This window comes from Dermacentor albipictus, chromosome 2 (genome assembly GCF_038994185.2).
Source record: "Dermacentor albipictus isolate Rhodes 1998 colony chromosome 2, USDA_Dalb.pri_finalv2, whole genome shotgun sequence".
Classification (NCBI taxonomy): Eukaryota; Metazoa; Arthropoda; class Arachnida; order Ixodida; family Ixodidae; genus Dermacentor; species Dermacentor albipictus.
Genome location: NC_091822.1, coordinates 79,903,090 through 79,923,012, shown reverse-complemented (window position 1 = coordinate 79,923,012; position 19,923 = coordinate 79,903,090). Strand labels below are relative to the sequence as shown.

General features: G+C 45.2%; 1 protein-coding gene across 2 annotated transcripts in view; it reads right to left on the bottom strand.

Annotated features, from left to right (window-relative positions):
- The window catches only part of LOC135896091 (importin subunit alpha-7-like), a 46,066-nt gene that overhangs the window by 10,115 nt on the left and 16,028 nt on the right, over positions 1-19,923 (bottom strand). For both annotated transcript variants that reach the window (XR_010562587.2, XM_065424427.2), the window contains exons 6-9: positions 18,942-19,018; positions 6,203-6,316; positions 5,264-5,366; positions 1,793-1,961 (exon numbers count right to left, since the gene is read on the bottom strand). Coding sequence is in view for 1 of the 2 variants with exons in the window: in XM_065424427.2 (XP_065280499.1) it covers positions 1,793-1,961; positions 5,264-5,366; positions 6,203-6,316; positions 18,942-19,018 (463 nt within the window). In the remaining variant the exon portion in view is untranslated. The remainder of the gene's footprint in view (positions 1-1,792; positions 1,962-5,263; positions 5,367-6,202; positions 6,317-18,941; positions 19,019-19,923) is intronic.

The following is a 19,923-nucleotide window of genomic DNA, read 5'->3' as shown; positions in this document are numbered from 1 at the left end:
GATGAAAAAATAATGATAATACTTTAACAAGTGATTTCTCTTTTCCTGCCACGTTGCTCCGCATACCGTAATGTCCGTAATGCAGTTCACGTTGATCATGCAGCTGCTGCAGGCACCGGCACCATAGACACCACGTGCCATAAATAGTGTCCTGATGCAAACAAAGTGTTTGATGCACAAGAGCTTATTTCAATTTTTTGCTCATGATTGTTACAAGTCACTCGCACTGCAGAATGGTCCTTAATATAGTACCGATTGAAACGCAAAGCCTAAATGCCCACGTCGCGCTGCATGCAGCAGTGTCCCTTGCACACATCAAAATGCTTATCGAACATATTTATGCTGGATAAGGTAGAAACCGATGCAGTGCCGTAGTGAACCAGCCTGTATCAAAACTGCGCCATGCCGATGCACCTGAACAAATTGTGTGAATGCACCCTGTGTTTCCGTTACAATATGCTGTGAAAGCGCCCAATATCATCATCCATCGGCAAGAAGTGTTGACGGGGCAGATGCCGTGAAATTTTAAAGTGGCTCTCAGCTTGCAGAACTTTTGAGTTGATTTTAGCTGACAAGTTACAAACCACCCTCGCTAGTACAAGGGTGCAGCTAGGAGGGGAGGGCACACCAGGCATGTGCAGAACCCAGTTTGAGAACCCCTGGTCTAGAGTAATGCTCAAACTTATTGGAGGTGATTGTACATACATGCAGTCAACTCTCGTTACAACGAACCCTGATACTCCGTCAAAAATGACCCGTTTTATCCGAAATCTGTCATATCCGAAACGCCTCACTTCTAAAACTTTGGTCGCAACATGTAACAACATTATTGCAAAGAGTGAGTGACGAACGTCCAAAGTAAAAAACAAACAAGCAAAAAAAAGTCGCAGTTTCGCCCGAAAAGTGAAGCATCGATTGCGATGGCAAATTAGTAGACAGCTATGCGAAGTAAGGATACTGGTTTTATCGACCGTATGAAGTTGTAAACATTCACTTAGTAACAAAATTAACAAGCACCGTGTAACATGCGCATAGGTAAATATGAACACGTCTCACTCGATGACCGTGGCAAGTCGCTGTCAAAACTTTGGAGTGAGGAAGCGCGGCAGCAACAGCGAACGAATTGACCTATGCGCTGTCACTCGCTTCAACGTGAACTAAACGTCGAAATCACAGCGCATACAAAGCTACCTTGGGTACACTTTGTCTACATCGCAGATCACTTTCACGGCGCCCACGTGGACTTTGTTCACATTGCAGATCGCTTTCAAGATACGGCGCCCGGGTAGCCACACCGTTAACAGCAGCCACCGGAGAAAAACCCCCCCACCCTCAGCTCCCACCTCATGCCTCGTGAGCAAAAGACGGCCTACTTCCGTCCTGCTTTCCTTCCTCCCTCACATGCACGATATTGAGCCGCGATCGTGAGCTGACCCTCGCAAGTCCATTGCCTGCCAGTTGTCAACACGGCAAAAGTCCATTTTATACACCCGATTTTGACAAAAATTGACGCTAATTTCGTGCACTGTAGTCAATAGTCCGTTGTAACGTGGTCCGTTAAAAGCGAACTTTGTAAAATAGGCCGCCCAAACTAAGGCTGAAATAGGGTCCGTTATTTCCGAAAGTCTGTTGTAGGCAGGCCCGTCGTAATGAACATAGCCTGCATCTGCTGCAGCTATGCATCCTGCCCAAGCAAAATTGTAGTCTCTTCTCATTTTTAAGCAATTGGGTACAAATCACTGCTGAAACACCATGTACCTTGGGTTAAGGCACGCAGTCAAGAATGGTTCACCTGAGAGGCACTGGATGAGCCAAAGGGCTTCCCTGCGCAGGTGCAGATAAGGCGCCTCCAGAAGGTGACCCAGTGCACCCACCATCCCGGGCGTGGCAGCCACCTCCCCGGCCAGGTCACCCCACCGGCTGCTCCAGTTAGCAAGGCATGCCAGCAGGGATGTCAGGACCTGCAATAAAAACAGCAATGAATTAAAATTAAAATTAAATCATATTTTGGGGTTTTACGTGCCAAAATCCTGATCTGATTATGGGGAACACCACAGTGGGAGAACTCAGGATTAATTTTGACCACCTCAGGTTCTTCAACGAGAACTTTAATTGAAGTACACAAGCATTTTCGCATTTCGTCCCTATTAAAATGTGTCTGCCGTGACCGGGTTTGAGCCCATGACTTCTAGCTCAGCAGTGAAGTACTGTAGCCACTGGGCTACTGCGATGAGAAAACATTGGAGGTAGTTTCCTCTGCACAGTTTTTAAAAAGGAAAAAAGAAGGAAAGAAAGGGACAAAAGGAAGCAGTGAGCACAAATTAAAATTTCTTGCCTAGAAAGAAAGGACTTGGTTCTCAGGTCTTGTTAGGAAGGGAATTCAGAATGCTGCCAAAGATGCATTGCACATTCCATAATCCCAAAGGGACAGCAAAATGCAACAGGGCTGGGATAACATAAGGATTTTGTTTGGATTCTGTTCCTTTACATGTTTTCTCAGTGGTCCAGGTAGCACCACGGATACATTTATCACAGGGATCAGGCAATTAGGAGTGGCAGATGATAAGTGAGGAATAGAATCGAGCAAAAGGAACCATGGGTTCACACTGGTCCAAATGTCCAAAGGCAGTGAAGAATGTATTTGTTTCTCACACATATGTGTGGATTTGCTGATCTAGATGCTGTTGGTGGATGGCATGGAGTTGGAAAACCTGAATTCTTGGGTTTTACGTGCCAAAACCCTAATTTGATTATGAGGCATGCCCTAGTGGGGGACTCTAGATTAACTGACCACCAGTGCTGGGCTGACCTAGCACTGGCGAACAGGTGCAACATATTTGATGACCAGACAATGCTGATGGCCGTGCGATCTGACCTACGTGGCCCCGCTGCCTGCCAATGAGGATATGCTTGCAGCTAATGTGTTTCTTTGGGCTAGTTGGTGGTGACATTGCAAGTACGGACAGAGGGAGCAGACAGTGACAGCGCAAAGAACAAGACAGGACAGTTCGCTGTCCTGTCCCATTCCTTGCTCTGCCTTTGTCTGTTCACGCTGTCTGTATTTGAGAAGATGTGTTTGGGTCTAGTTTTCCGTGCTTCCCCAACTGTAGCCATGCCACAATTTCCCTCACAATAGCAGGCCATGTGTGAGCCCTGCAGACAGTACGTGGGTCCTGTGAAGTTTCACAGCGGTAAAAGGCTTTGGTGGAGGAGACAGGATGTAAAAACATACTATAAGCGGTGATTTCTGCTGGTGCAGCAACTTCAAAGTGGTGCCGCAACTCCCCTTATGCATAATTTTTTCATTTTCTCTGGCTTATCAAGCCTCTGCTCATGCTAAGACTGATCCTTTCGGCATGGTCAAGCCTTTGTAAGGAGAACATGGGTATAACAAATTATCAGAGATGACGAAGCATAAAATATTTATCCCCTATATCAGCACGTAACAAATACTATATGAATATAATGAATATGAGATATAACTAAGTTATCTCCACGTCAGTTGCAGCTTTGTTATGCCAAGATATGACTACTCCAGAACACTAATCTAGCAGTTAAGCTCAACTTTCCTCTTTAGTGTCCCTTTAATTGTTTTTCCTGTGCAAGAAGAGAGCCAAGTATGAATCACAAATACCATGAAATCTGCCATTTCACGACAACGTCATGAACTCTTCAGTTAAAGAGCGAAACCTAAAGAAAGAGAAACATCCCTCATTTTTTTTCTGCTGGGAAGTAATCTTTTTCCAATATGCATGACTGTGGTAATGAAGAAGCACCAAGTGCTTTGACTGAAATTACAACGCAATACAGATGACGTTTCTGGCATAATATTCACTAGCTGCTGCTGGCTATACCTACCTATGACTGTCTATAACCATCAACTACCAAATATTGTCTATTAATAAGGTTGAACTCCATAAACATTGTTCAAGCTTGTCAACCACTGCAAATTTAAAAAAAAAAAACGATTCATTTGCTTGATGCGACACAGTGAATATTAGCATTTTCCAGGGGCACATATCAACTGCAGCTATCAGTATATTGAGCATCTTGCTACGTGTAATCAAGAAATAACATTTAACTGTAATGCCCATCTGTGCTATATCAAGAGAGACCTACTTATTATGTTTGATGCCATCAATGTCTAGGTGTCTCTTATTGCTTGTTCAGACTCGCTCACATGTTTCTTGCTCGTGTTACTTGATGCAAGTGTTGCAAGAAGCCAACGAACACTGACACCAAGGACAACATAGGGGAAATTACTTGTGCTTAATAAATGAAATAAAGAAACGATAAATTAATGGAAATGAAAGTGGACGAAAAAAGAACTTGCCGCAGGTGGGGAACGATCTCACGACCTACGCATTTCGTGTGCGATGCTCTACCAATTGAGCTACCACGGCGCCGTTTCCCTGTCCACTTTCTTCGGTATTTATGTTTCCTAGTAGAACCCTGGAAGTGTTAGCCAGTGCCACCACTCACAGACCTTGGTGGTGGATGTGGAACATCCTTTCTGCCACAGGCGTCACGAGAACGTGATCTTTTAGGTGAAGGCAATCGGTCAATAAACCCACACATGCTACCTCAAGGCATCAATGTTGTTGGATTCGAGACCCTCGTTATGTGATAACGAGAAGAAAAGGGGTTAACCGAAGGGCCTGATTTTTATTAGTCATATCGTAAGAAGCCAACAAACACTGACACCAGGGACAACATAGGGAAAATTACTTGTTCTTAATAAATGCACAAAAGAAACAATAAATTAATGAAAATGAAAGTGGATGAAAAAACAACTTGCCGCAGGTGGGGCATGATCCTACAACCTTGGTTGTGGGACCGTTCCGCATTGTGGCATTGTGCTACAATGCTGAACAATTGTGGCGGTTCAGCATTGTGGCAATTCAGCATTGTGGCAGCAATGCTTTTGCCAGCAACAGAAGCCGGAACACTGCTCTAGCTCAAGCAGAACCAACTGAGTGTTGCACTGCATCCACTTGGCGTCACTGATTTTCAAGCAAGATGCACTGTGCATCTCTAAAGGCCTAATAATCCTCCACGCGTGGGTTGCACCTGCATAGTTGATTCGAGGACAGCATGGCAGTGGTGGCACCAGTGGTGCGAATGTGCCTCCACTGTCTGTATATGAATTGCTGCCGCAATAAGGTATAAGGCGCTAAAGCTGTTCACACTTTTGGCATCCTTTAAAAAGACTCAGAGTGAATACAGCATATCGCTTTCTCTTGCAGAGACAAATGCTACTTACACTGGCATTTTCTTGAGGTGCAGAGCTGTACTGAACCATCCTGCTAGCTACTATGTGGCACAGTCTTGCTGTGCAGTCCATGCTTTCAATTTGAGCACTGTCACTGAAAAGGAAAAAAAATACATACATAGTAAACTGAAAGGAAGGAAGGAAGACTTCAGAAACAATATCAGCAGCACTGCACATCAAACCTTGAGGAAAATGAGGGGAGCACATAAATTTGTTGCAGAATATGCTGTTTTGGTGCGCCAACATTATCCCTAAAGTACTTTCTAGCTTTTTTCCAATATTCTCTGGAGATTCACAGCACATAACAGCAAAAACTACAGAGGAATTAGCAAGTAATAGAAGCTGAATTTCTAGGCAGTAAAATATATGTGCACTTTAAGGGCAAAATATAGGTGCGGAAGCTGCATTTTAGGCAAAACTAGGTACCATAACTTTTTTTTTGAAGAAAAGAAAGAATATAGAAGCTTCAAGTACAAACGCACCTGGCTTATTTGCCTGGTACCGAAAGATAACAGAGTGCTGGCAGCATCTGTATAGCGACATGTCACAGGCCATGTCATACAGCGATGACAATGTGGAGGCCTAACCTAAGCACGCTTAGGTTGGCAGTCCATTGGTGCTTTTCCTACAATTGTACGTATATGGCACAAATATGAGGAGCAAGCATTTCAAGCTTAATAGCAAAGCCCAATAGCAATGGAGACATAAAAGAGAGGCTTTAAAATGTCGAAACAGTCTAAGAGTAACAAGTAAATATTTATGTAGCAGAAACAAATAACTAAGCTATGGTGCTGCCTCCCAAGAAAAGCAATTCGAAAGAAAATATGTCACAAATAGCAACTATGCACAGTAAAATTCTTGCATAATGAACACCAGTTCAATGCAATTTCTGTGACATGGATGTAATGATCGATATGTTGGATTCCTCACTTGCTATGGATGTAAAATGCAATCCACCCAAGCTGAGCGATGAAGTCGGGCTTTGCCGAGTCCTGGTGAAACAGTGGGAGCAGGTGTTTGGGCAGGCCCCGGGTGACCACATCTCTGAAACAAAGAAGCTTCACTGAACTATAGAAACCCAAGCTGTCCACTTGTCCAGAAAACTGCAGATGTAAGAGGAATGTCACATTATTTTTATTTTGAAGTTCGTGTTCTTTCCATGGAACTTAACACACATTTCTTCTCGTTTCTGGGCTGCTTGCTTGGTGGCTTCTTTTCAACAGGTGTGTTCCTCTGAGGGAAATTACCCATTGAAGCTTACCAAAAAACAGAAGACTCACAGCGGGTGATAGCAGACGCTTTCTTCCTTTCTGTACTTTAGCTGTGCACAAACACCGTTGCAACAGAGGAGCAAAGCAATGTGTTGCTGTAGTTGTACAGTCTGCCATAAAAAAATACAGGTCACAAGATTTGAAAGCTGCCTTCCCGCAAAGCTTGGGCACAGCCTCGAATTCAATGTTTCAATATAAGAACATACATAAAATTATGTTTTTGTTTTATTAACGAAAGCTTGAACTGTGATGCCCCCACCCCCAACCCACACACACACACGCACAATAAGGTCATCACAACAGTGGAGTAGATTGTACTTCAAGCAACTAAGTGAATGTAAAGAGTTCAGAAAAACTTTAAAAAAAAGAAATCCTTCACAGATGTGTGCCGCTCTAACAATTGAGATATCAAAGACAGCGAAGCTGTATATAAGTGTTTACTCGCATCCTTGCAGAGTACCAGGTGTCTGTTAATTGGTTGTGTTGCTGCTGCATTCGAGCAGGTCTTGGCTGGTCTTAGTGACGGCTCCCACGCAGACTACATTGCAGCAACACATCAGCTTTCACTATGCATTCTGCATCGTTGCCATCACAAAAAACAGCCAGCCATGGCCGCACTCAAGTGCATCAGCAATGCTGTGTTGCAGCACCAGGCGTACCAATATAGCAGCATTCACCAACACTGCCAAACAAACTCCAAGCTGACTTCCAACATGGCGCTGGTAAAACGCGATGTGAGATACAAAAATAAGAGATTGCTGGATAAAAAAGCCATAGAAATAAGTTGTATATTCGAGTGAGGTAAATTCAAGGCAACATTTATTTTATAACCTTGATAAATGTGCTTCAAAGGAATAATTCGGGACTGTGGTGGTTCAATAAACATTTGATATTGCCCATGCCATTCAAACGAGTATAGACGACGTTCTAATTGATATTAAGAGAAAAGAAATGGAGCCGGGCAGGTCATGTAATGTGCCGGTTAGATAACCGCTGGACCATTAGAGTGACAGAATGGGCACCAAGAGAAGGGAAGTGCAGCAGGGGATGGCAGAAGACTAGGTGGTGCGACGACATTAGGAAATTTGCGGGTGCTAGTTGGAATCGGTTGGCGCAGGACAGGGGTAATTGGAGATGGCGGGGAGAGACCTTCGTCCTGCAGTGGACATAAAATTAGGCTGATGTTGATGATGGTTGCCTATGCCATTACATGCCGGCATTCACCGCTGCTCAAAAAACGGCTGCGGAACATCCTGTAATGCCTTCGCTGTAGAATGAACTTTGCAGCCTTGGTCATTACCGCCCTTGCAACTTCCCCTTTGCTGAATCTTAATATGCCTTCACAGCAAGCACAAGTGTGCGGCCATGAAGCATCATTGAAGGAGATAAATTGGATGTAATATATGTATCAACACTTTGTGCCAGAGCATCTTGAATCTTTAACTTAAGTCACACACATGAGAATGCGGAAAATTAATTTGCAGGTTTTCACAGAAAGTTGACAGCAGTGCAATGTGGGCTTGCTGGTAGTGCATGACATGATTCTAAGAGAGAGAGGGAAGGAGACGTCTAAGAGGCATTGTCAACCTTCATGTGTGTGTTTGTGTGTGTGTTTGTATAAAGAACTTGAGTGATGCTACAAGGTAAATAGAACAAGTATTTAATTTTGACTGGCCGACCAGTCTTCATCATGGTTCACAAAAAAGTGGCACTTTGGCACTGATAGTGAACAAAAGCAGACAGCGTGCTTAGCCATCCTTAGGGGAAAAGGAAAAGAAAAACATGCAAGAGATACATCAAAGCAAAAAGAACAGTAGTGACAGTGATAGACTCTAGGCGCTTCGACATCTTTACAGCAGCTTTATCAGCAATGTTGCAGGGCAGGAGGAACGTCGAGTTCCATGTTTGTAGGGCAATGACAGTGGAAGAGAAAAGATATAAGTCGGAGAGGAGGGAGAGGGGCAGAGTGTAGCAGCAGCTAGGTACCTGTTGTAACGAGGCAGGGAGAAAACGGATGCCCCACTGTACCAGAGCGCATGCTGCCATTGCAGGAGGAAAGCGCAAGTTAGTTAAGGCAGCAGGAAGCACAAGACACGGAGCCCAGAAGGAAGACAGAAAGGAAGCAACTTGTGGAAAGGAACACGAGGGGTCAAATACGTACAGGTTGTTCCACATAATTTGAACCAAGGATTTTAAAAAATCGTTTAGCCGCAGCTGAATAAAACCAATTGCATATGGTTTGCCGTTATGTGGCACTCCTCAAAGAATTTTTGTATACTGCCTAATTAGTTAATTAACTAAGATCAATTGTGTAAAATATTTACTATTCACTTGAGGACCAAGTGCGTTTCGTTGCGTTGTAGAGGGCGTTCAGGAATGACTGATACACCCTTTAATGGCAATGTACATGCTACGTGGTGATTTTTCTTGGCGTTTAAAGAAAGCCCGCAAAATATGAAATAAAACCATGTGACTGCACTCTAACGCTATCCTATTGCCGTGCTCTCAACCATGGTTCCTGTGAAAGAACTGTGCGCGCGGACCGTGGCGAAGTGAGTTGCCACGGCTCTAATAATCTGCTTCACAGTGCGTCCGCACCTATGATGATTGCACTTGGAAGGAAAGCACCGTCTTCCCTGATAAACGACAGGCTCGATGCACGGTTGAGGGTGCTGCTACGTAACTGTTCCAGTCAAGTACCACCAGTGTGGCTTAATAAAAATTGTTTGATCGCCCCACAGCGTTCGCAACGCTTCCCTCATCCTCCTTTGAGAGGTTACTGCAAACAGGACGGTGCCTCTCATACTCTTCTATAATGTCTTCTAGAACTGTGCAAATATACATGACCAAGTATTTATTGCATTGCTCACCAGGTGTCCATGATTTATCAGAGTCTAAGTAGCTGATTATGACTCACACATTGACAGTTGTGCAGTCATATTATTCCTTTAGGTGCAAGTTTTTTTCTGACATCATCCAACTCTTGGAATAACCGAAACTCATTCAGCCTTCCGGACGCTGTGTAAAAAGTCAGTCCTTTCGAGAGGAGATTTAGCTGAGCACTGGACAATGGGCTACTGGACAACTTGATGACATTTGAGGCACTGCCCATAGTCTGTGGGATTCTCACAACCGTGCTCTTGGGACAAAGGAACGACAACATTGTAGTGCAAGCAATCGCAACGGCATTTATTGCACCTTTAATAGATCAATGCCTGCTAGCGGAGTTGCTATCCACAAAACATACCGATGGGCGCGCGACAAATCTATAAGTCCCGACTCACCGCAACCGGATAACAAGCGAATATGTTCGCCCCATGCTGGATCCCAACGCCTGGTCGTTCGCACGTACGGTTACGCAAACGGTGGCGCGTTTGAATGAGGCCTCACGAGACGGTCCCGCAGACCATGGATCGGCGTACGCGCGGAACGTCCGTGCCGCTTGATGACCTTGAACCAAAGAGGAAGAGCCTTCTCCTTTCAGCGTCCAAGTAACCCCATCGTGAGGCGGCGTTAGCAGCGCAACACTGGCGCCATCTCTCGTACTGCGCTTCAACCACACCAACCACTGTGGGCCCCAGGCCACGCGGTGAAGCCGGATTACAGGAGACGGCAGCTATGCGGGAAAACAATGTATCAGGGGACGCGTGAGAGTCGCGCATCCCCACAAGTCTCGTGCCTTTTCTTATTGGTTGCTCCAAGACAATTAACTGGCCAGTACAGACTCAAAAATTAGGTTCTCTGGTTTTACACGCCGAAACCACAATTTGATTAAGAAGCATGCCGTAGTGGGGGACTACGAATTTTGACCACCTTTAATCTTTAATGTGCCCCACTGCATGGGACATAGGTCTTCTTGCATTTCGCCTCCATCGAAATGAAATGCGGCAATGGCAGCTGTGATAGAATCCTGTGACCTCGTGCTTAGCAGTGCAACACACTAGCCACTAAGCCACCACAGCATGTTGGTTCAGATTCAAGATTATAACTTTCAAACTTGGTGCTGATGGTCGCTAGGACATGGTTACACTCGCGTTTATTTTTCGTTGTTTTTAGATGTTAAAGTCCTTCTTTACCCCATACTTTAAAACAGTTCCAGAGTCTCTGATTCAGTGAAATTTGATTGAGATAACTGAAGCTGCTTCTCACATTTTATCTATGAGGCTATATGGACGGTATGCTACGCTACCGTCTGAGTGAACTTAAGCAAGGCTTCCTGCAGACTATATTTCACCCCTACTCTCTTGCGCTTCCATCAAATGCATCCATTGCTGGCTTCTGTTTCACCTGAAGGCCCTTTGGTGCTACGCCCGAAGCCAAATAATTATGGGAATTCGAGCCATGCATCTCAAACCACCTGAACTTATCAACTGTTTTCCACAGTGTCATGAACTCGCACGACTAAAAGGTGCCAGATAGGGCCATACCTGAAGGGTTGGTCAGCCAATCTCTGGGCGTTGACGTCATGCAGCTGACAGCCTCTGTATAGGTACGGCGATTTTTGTAGTGGCTACTCCCCTATTGGCAATTGGTGCCCCTTGTTCTCTCTAGGTTCCAGGCATATCAAGTGTGTCAAATAGACATGTCGGCAGTCAGGGATGTCCCAGGGGGCGGCCTGGGCACCACCTAGAGAGGATGGAGAGTGCCGCCGCATGGACTTCGTGCAAACATTCATGGAGCGATCAAGCCAAGAACCCCAAGACCACCTGCTGTCCCACTGGAGCACACACCTCAGGCGACTAACAATGATGGCTGCCCTCTCGAAGCTGGGGTGCATACCGTCAGTTTTTAGTTCTCTGCTGGGGGGCAGCTACTGGAATTCATGGTCGATGCAGAGCACATTCCTTGCCGTCAGGCAGTAATTTTGAAACAAGGCATTGATCTGGCGTACCTCTTTGTTGAAGTGCTAGACTAATGGTCTATTGCTACACGCTTGGCATCGGTTTGGTGTCCTTGGCAGCAACAAGGTGGTGAGTAACTTTTTCATTTCAGGGCACAGCTTTCAAATCATGGCCAGCAGGTTCTTGTACTGCTGGAAGACCATGTTACCAGACTTGGAGGCGAGATCGTTCATGCCCATGTGTAGCACAAAGGTGTCACAGAGTATGGCACAAAGTCCAAATATGACACGTTGTCCTCAACCGATGCATGATGCAATCGATGAAAGCTGGGGTGTCGTCCTGCACCAACACTACACCACCCTTGCCCACCGGCTTAATGTCAATGGCTTGATTGTCTCGCAGCGTTCGCAATGCTTCCTCTTCCCCTGAGAGGTTACTGCGAACAGGACAAAGCCTCTCACACTCTTCTATAATATCTTTTTGAACTGCAGAAATGCACAAGTCTAAGTATTTGTCACATTGCTCACTAAGAGTCCATGATTTATTGGAGAGTTCAGAAAGCTCATTATGACTATTCTATACAGTTGTGCGATCATAGACATATTCCTATAGGTGCAAGTTCCTCGCAATATTGTCCATGTCTTTCCACTCCTTGTCCTGCAAACACAGCACTCCACCTTCAGCTTGCCCTGAGTCTTCCCAGAAGACAGCTATTCCAGTAGCTCCCGACGTTGCATGTTAGGTATGCGTAGTCACCAAATTGTGTTGAACATGTTATATCCTGGAACTATGGCTCTCTAAAATCAAACCAAGCAGCTCAAGATTTATTCTGGACCTCAAGAATGCACTAAATGACTAGTGGCTTGATATTTAGTGGGAATGAAGTATTCTTATTGTAGCAAGTATAAGACAAAGGTTGCAGCGATTACACTAACAATCACAAATGCTACCGATAAGAAAGGAAGCTGCAAAAAAAGTGCACGTATTTATGATCTATGAAACAATGCGAGGCACTAAAATAAAGAGGGTAATAAAAAAAGAAACATTGGTTGTTGGGATTTTTACAAGTGAAATACTTCTATTTTATTATGTGTTCATATTTGAAGCTAAAAATTATTAAAGCATATCTAGAATTTGATACCTAGGTAATGTCAGGTACTGTTTTAGATTAGGAACAAGTTCTTGTATCATTACATATCTTGTGTAAAGCTATCGATAACTTTCTGCTTGTCTACCGTTTTATCACGTTGAATGCTGGGAAGGGGGAGACCTTTTTTTCACTGCACCCTATGACCTCATCCAAATACTGAAATGTCAGAAGGTGGAAAAAGAGCACTCAGCTGTGGCTACATAACTGACAATGCAGTGAGGATTTGCAACAGGGTCATTATGGTTGGATACAGTTTGATATCAAATTACTCAAAAGCTGCCATAACTGCTGGTGGCAGAAGAATGCCCTTCACTTTTTAAAGCGAAGCTTTCTTTGCCTTTTCTTTCGACTTTTCCACTGCTGCTGCTGCTTGCATGCAGTCTTGGGAGGTGGTTGAGAGCTCACGGCAGGAGTGCGGGAGACAAGGTAGGCAATGTCAACGACATTTCAGTAGAGTAGGGTGACAATACCGTCCAACGCGCCCTGGAGGAAGCCACAATGCTCTCTTGGAGCCGTATTAGGTGTGATCCCCCACAAAAGCATTGCAGGAGCTGCCGCACTTGCCTCCACGCTCACACACAATAGCAACGACAGTCCAGTGAGGAGGGAGAATGTTAGAGAGGAAATAGAGAGAGAGAAGGCAGGGAATGGGTACAACCGGATCCCGTACCGACACGGTCAGGAAATGGATGATTAACCTTCCCCTTCTGCGCTGGTAGCAGTTCAACTAACCTGACACGGGAGAAAGAAAATGCGTCGTGAGAAAGCATTGCTCATTTAGGCTCTTTTCAGTAAAGGAATGAGTTGAATGAATGAGATGCCTCTTTGTGTTCTGTGCCCAGAGAACTTAAATCGAGCACTGCCAACCCTACATGATTACAGCCAACATAGATGTCTCTGATGGCTTAGTCAATGGCAATGTTGGCTTAATAAGGTACATGGAAACTAATGAGAACGACGATCCACAATGTCTGCGGCTTGAATCTCCTAATCTGTCAGTCAGTATCATCACCACAAAGACCAAGGCAAAAAAAAAGCCAGGTTGCACCAGCCTGCAATATAACCACAGTGGGTGCCCATAGACAAGTGTAATGTGACCGTAACTTTTTACAAGCGCGATAATGTTACTTGCACGAGGGTCAACTTTCCTCTCGTAGTACAAGCCAATGCAATGACCATCCACAAATCACAGGGTGGCACGTATGCACAGGTTGTGTACGACTATGGTAAGTGGCCCCCTTTGCGGCTTATGTACGTCACACCATCGTGTGTGACTGCTGTTGAAGGCTTGTACCTAACAAATAGAAACAATGACTTCACATTTAAGCACTTGTCTTGATTACAAGATCGACAGCCTGCAACAAGCCACAAGAAACGGAGACATCTCAGTCATGTCCTTCAACGTTCAAAGTCCACACGGCCATGTCCCGGTCACTGAAGCGGATTGTGTGGACATCATCGCCTTGTCGGAAACATGGAGTGCCGACCCACAACCCATCACTGGTTTCTAACAAGTGTGCTACTGGAAGCAACAGTCTGTCAGGTGCATTGGAGTGGCCATTGAAAGAATGAAATGACTGTCCATTTATCCACTAAACCAGAAATGTCCTTACCGCCAGATTGCAAAGACAGGCACGCACTGATTGACGGCACTGCTAATGCATGCATTATGGAACTCAAGCAACAGGACGTCAACATTGTACTGGTCGGGGTCTACATTAGCCTCTTGGTGACACAAAAAGAAATCAAACACTTCTTTGCTCTCAGGTTTGCTCAATATGCACCCGGAGCATTAATCCCTGGTTATGACAGCCTCAGTGTAAATACAATGCCATTGGTATTCACCAAAGATTTCAACGTCGATCTGAGGAAAGCTGAAAACCACTGGCTGCCAACGTTTATGCTAGAGATTTTCAGTGTGCGCCTCGTGAGCTACGACTCTACCACACCACTACAAAGTTCCAGAGCTGGTGGTGCAATTGATCACATTTTTGCAAAGGGAATTCATACGATTAACGTTCAGCAGTACGTTTCGCACTTCTTCATTCATGGGCCCTTGCTTACCATTCTACTGGCATCGCGGCATGAGCATGACACTACGCAAGCAGCCGTTTCGCATATCAACACTTCTGCAAAGATGTGATGCGCCGTGTGAGCCAATGACAGTACTAACCTTCTCGCTGGCTACAGACAATGGCACACAACAATGTCTCAAGCAAACACATCCCTCTGTGTGTTCTGTGTATTACATGGAAAAACACAAATGGTGCAGGCAAGGTGACATTTTACGTCACATCACCACTGTCAAATGCCATCATCACCACCAAACATTGTCAATGAGCACAAACAGCACAGAAAGCTTCGTCTACATCAATTTCCACAGTGAGTGGGATCTGCATATTTTTCTTGCAGGCAGCGGGAAGGACGTGCTTCATCTGCCTCGTGCCTCAATGCGTCTCTGAAACTCGAGCTTAGGCAACCTCGAGTACACATGGGAAGATGCCCTGCCATATCGACCCGTCCGCTTTTGGCACACATAGCAGATTACTTCTAAAACAGAGTGCATGAGCTGCCTATGTGCTCAGCCATGCACAGCGATAGCTGCACTAGAAAAGAAGACATGCGCCCGCCCTCCTCCCCTCGAGTGTGCTTGATCGCGTTACCGTAAGCTTGCTCCACTCACCCCCCCCCCCCCCCCCAATTTTCCCCTTGCTCCTGCAGGAAGACACGTTGGAAGATGGTGCTAAACAAACTTTCATTCTTCTCTGCTAGCTCTAGCATGCTTTCCCTCATGCCCAAAGCATACAGCATGTGGGGAACAATAGGATTTTATTGCACTGGAACTTTACTTGGAACCTGACGCTGCTCTGCTTTGGTGGTCGCTCTTAGTCACACGACGTGCGATTTGGGAGGTGCATTCGCAAGCAGCTGCTTGTAATTCAGCCATTTGGTCATTTGCATCCACAGAAGTATTCATTTATTGTTTCAGTATTCCTTTGCGGTGGCAGTAAAATTACATTACGTTGAAATCGTGTATAGACACACTTTGTTATACTGAGGTACTAAATGCATGGTGTTCTATGGACAAGAAGTTATAAAAAGTTAGATACTAAATTATGTTGATAATTTCATTATACTGGAGTTTGCTATATTGGGGTTGAACCGTATAAGATAATTCACAGTATAACTAAAGAAACAGAAGTTCATCATTGCGTCAGCTGGGGCCGACAGCAATGTGCTGACAGCCATATTGAGGTTTCTGTGGTCCACACTAAAGCGAACATAGAATGCAGGAGGAAACTAGCGTACAGTTCCAGTTAACTTACTTTGTTCTCCACTCCACAGGTTAGATGACTGGGCCCCTCGATGACTTGAGCACATGGTAGCAGCACGAGTTAAGAGCTGTTGATGCTTTATTCCAACAAACACCACTGTGTTAGTCCGGGACCAAGCCTGAACATCCTCTCTCTCTCTCACAACAGAACACCACTCTTTAATCTTTAAGCCCTTGATTGGCACAAACGGTGGCACACCAGCCTAACACATATGACAACTCCTACTCTAGCATCCACAAAAGCTCTTGCTACAGACATGGCATTGGTTACAATAGTAAAACAATGTGCAACACAGAGAAGAAAGGCTCACTGGACGACACACATTGTCTCACTCTGAACCCTCGACACTAAGCCTATGCCTTGCTTGTGGGTTCCAAGGACGCAAGCTCTCATATGTGGCAATAAATAATTCCCACCATTCCCATTTACACTTACACATGCATGCAGGGTGACCATCTTTGGCAACGAACCAGCATGCCAGCTGCAACAATGCTTCCAAGAAGGCATGGCTATTTGGATTATCAGGTGACTGATGGACAGGCATCCCACAAACGCTATAACTCACAAGCTGCGCATGGTCGTGGACTACATTAGTCTGTATTCCGCAAAAGTAAACAGTACCAATGGCCAGTGGCGTAGCTAGGTCATCTGGCACCCGGGGCCCTTAGCTCTTCTGTCCCCTCCCCCCCCCCCCCCCGGGTGTAGTCGAGGAAGGCGAGGATATCGACAATTTTCGGGTGTTTTCAGATGTATATGACGCCCCCCCCCCCCCTCCTACTAGCCCCGTGCACCCGGGGCCCACGGCCCCCCGGCCCCCCCTGTTGCTACGCCACTGCCAATGGCTTGGTGAACATCGAGAAAGTGAACATCGAGAAAGTGAACATCGGCACTGTCTGCGTGGCCCCAAGGCAGGGCGCAAGTGCCAAGCAATGGCACTGAAACTACAGGTGGTTGTGGAGCGCGCCACCCCGATTCCACGAACATGCATTCATGTCGGGCATCGAATGTCTGCAAAGCGATGAGGGCTGTGGTCGACAAAGTCAACGTGAACCACTTCTGCAGGGCTCTGGGCCATCCCACGATTGCATGTGGCTGCTAAGGGGAAAACAAGCGTACCCCGTCCTCTACTCCCAATGCCAGTCTCTTCATATGCTGTTCATTCAGTTTGGAACACCTTCCTTTTGTTCCAATCTAGGGCGCGTTTTGGCACCACAGGAGATGAAAGCATGCGTGCCAGCGTGGAATGCAACCAACACCTGAGGAGACTGTCTCACTGTAGCAGCCCCCATCATGGACACACAGCAACATAGCCAGCAACAAATCTACCCTGTGCTACAAGTCACAAACTGAATTGTGCTAATGCTCTACAGTTCGAAGACTACTAGGAGGCTTAGTGCACCCAGAGTGTTTACCACACCATCTCCAGAGACGGGACAAGGTCACTATTATTATCACAGCTTGGTGTGACTCAAGTGAACATACAAGTTCATGGTGGCAGTACATGGTCACAGTCCCCATTTGAATTAACGCCTCTCCTATATCATGTGAGAGATGCAAGACCAACCTAGGTCTAGAGGCCAGCATTCTTAAATATATATTTCATTTCATTTCATTTTTATTCCTTAAAGACCCCGTAACGGGGCATTACATAAGGGGGTATTACATACTAACATTACTGTGCTAATTTCAAAGCATCATAGCTCTGTGGTTAGCACATCCAGCTCCCAATTGCATATTGCCAGATGGATGTGAGTTCGATCCCCTGTGGTGGTACAGGGCAAAGTATTGTTTCTTTTTTTTTGCCACGTGATGCAGGTGAAGCTGAGGATGAGAAAGTGGCCCGATGGTGACCACATGACAATGGCGTAACAGAAATGCTGGACACAGAAAACCCAGTTTCAATTTTAGAACTGCCGTTGCAGTAAGACAAAAACAAAACCAACACACACCATTGGCAATATCAGAAGCGAGAGACATGTCGTAATTTGTCGTAGCATTGCACTGGTGCATTCCAAAGTTGGTGCTGTCACGTAAGGAGTCATCGTGCTTTTGGGTTACAAAAGTGTTACTGCATAACTTACACCACCTTTGCCCGTTTTACCACGTGGGATATACATACGGTCCTCCATTTTAGAGTAAAACACAATAATTCCCCATTTTTGAAAAACAAAAACAATTCATGAAAATCGGGCTATACCCAGTTGTCCCCGAAGTTTGCTCTTTCGTAAAGGATAATAATAAATGCAGGTGTTAAAAAATTAATGGACCCTACCCACTTTTTGTGCATATGCAGTCAAGATATAGCATATAAATATCATTAACCCATCAAACAGTATATCATATAATTTATTTTTACTTAAGACTCAAGTAACTGCCAGTCTTGGGTGGACGAAAGTTTGTTGCTCTTCTAGAAGCCGCATTAGCATAAATATGGCAATAGCTATTGCATTGCCTTTCCTGCGCATCACAGACATGTAAGCGGCCATGTAAACAGCAGTTTAATGCACCAGGAAGTGAATTAACACCGCTCTGGTTTTGCTCTGCATGAACCCCAAATTTGCAAATGGTAGCTGTGACATTGATAGGATGTTTACCCAACTACTTTATGTTCGAAGATGGGTTGCTGATTTGTCTAGTTGGTATCCCATTAATTTTGTTGCAAGAGCGCATATTGGGAACCAGTCAAACATGACTATAGCAGACAAGGACGAAAGGCCCGACAGTTCTAATGTGAACACAGAAATGCTTCAAATGTATATGGTCAAGAAAGGCTTCCAATAAGAATAAAAGCATCCCACCTCCTGCAATGCAGGCCTGTGCATACTTCTTTGTGCCTTTTTCCTTTGTTGAAAAGCTTGCAGAACCCCCAGAACCTGACTCTTATACTGGCTGATGTTCTTATTTTACCTTTTGGGAAGAGCACAGGTCTTATTTAGGCCCATAAGGAAGAATGAACAAATCGGGTACTTGGCAAACAAAAGCCTAAAAAAATATTCGGCAAGCCTGTTGGCCAACAGCCCGCAGTGCAGAATGAAAAGGTGCACAAAAGGGTGTGAAGGAGCAGGAACTTACTGTACGATGTCTGGAGAGGACTGTACGTAAGCCTGCAGTGCGAGGACTGCCATGTCGACAACCTGAGGGTAGATGCTCTGTAGGTAAAGGCAAGAAAAAAGAAGTTGTGCAGATTCCACACGCTGTTCGAATTGCTGTACGGGAAGCTTTGATAAATAGGCAAGACAAAACAGTGCATTGTGATAAGGAATGCTTGATTTGAAAGAATGTCTTGAACAGACTTTGAGGCTGGCGCAAGAAAGTCTGTCATGAGCTCAAAACGTGCAAAAGTATTTTTGCCGAAGTGCCAAGACACGACAACTCAAAGTTGGTGACCGGGCCACTCCCAGCCAGCAAAAACAAGTTACTTATGCATTGGAAAGGTTACAGGAAAGAAGAATGATCACGACTACTGGTTGGACCCGAGAGGCAAAACAAGACTGTTTCACATTAATCTGCTGAAGCTACACGAAGGACGTCAAACAGAAGTAATTTCTCAGGTTTCATCACTCGTCGGCAGTGTTCGCGACTCCAGGGCAGCCCAAATGCAGTGCACTATAGAGACGAGGTTGGGTCGCCACAACTACTTGAAGATAACATCCTAGATATCCTGAAACAGTCGATATTGAGCATCCGATAGGCATGTTTAAAAATCAAGCTTCAAAAATAACTGGCTGGCACAACTTCCATCATTTCTCTCAGTCATCAACAAGAAGACAGCAACATGCGACTGATCGAAAGCAATATGACTGATCTTGCTTGCTTAGTGCAGTGAACTGACATACTCTCATTATGCGACATTCTGCGTACATTGCATGTTGCTGAAACATTTGTGTTCCCTGTCTCGCACACATTTCAAGCAGTTTTTGTGTTTTTTTTTATAAATAACTTTCGAAGGGGGGCAGGGGGGGCTTTTGTCATGTTGTGCACGGTATACCCACGTGGTGCGCAGTGTCGTTGGTGCCGTGCGGTGAGTGCGTAGATGAAATGACACGAGCATGAT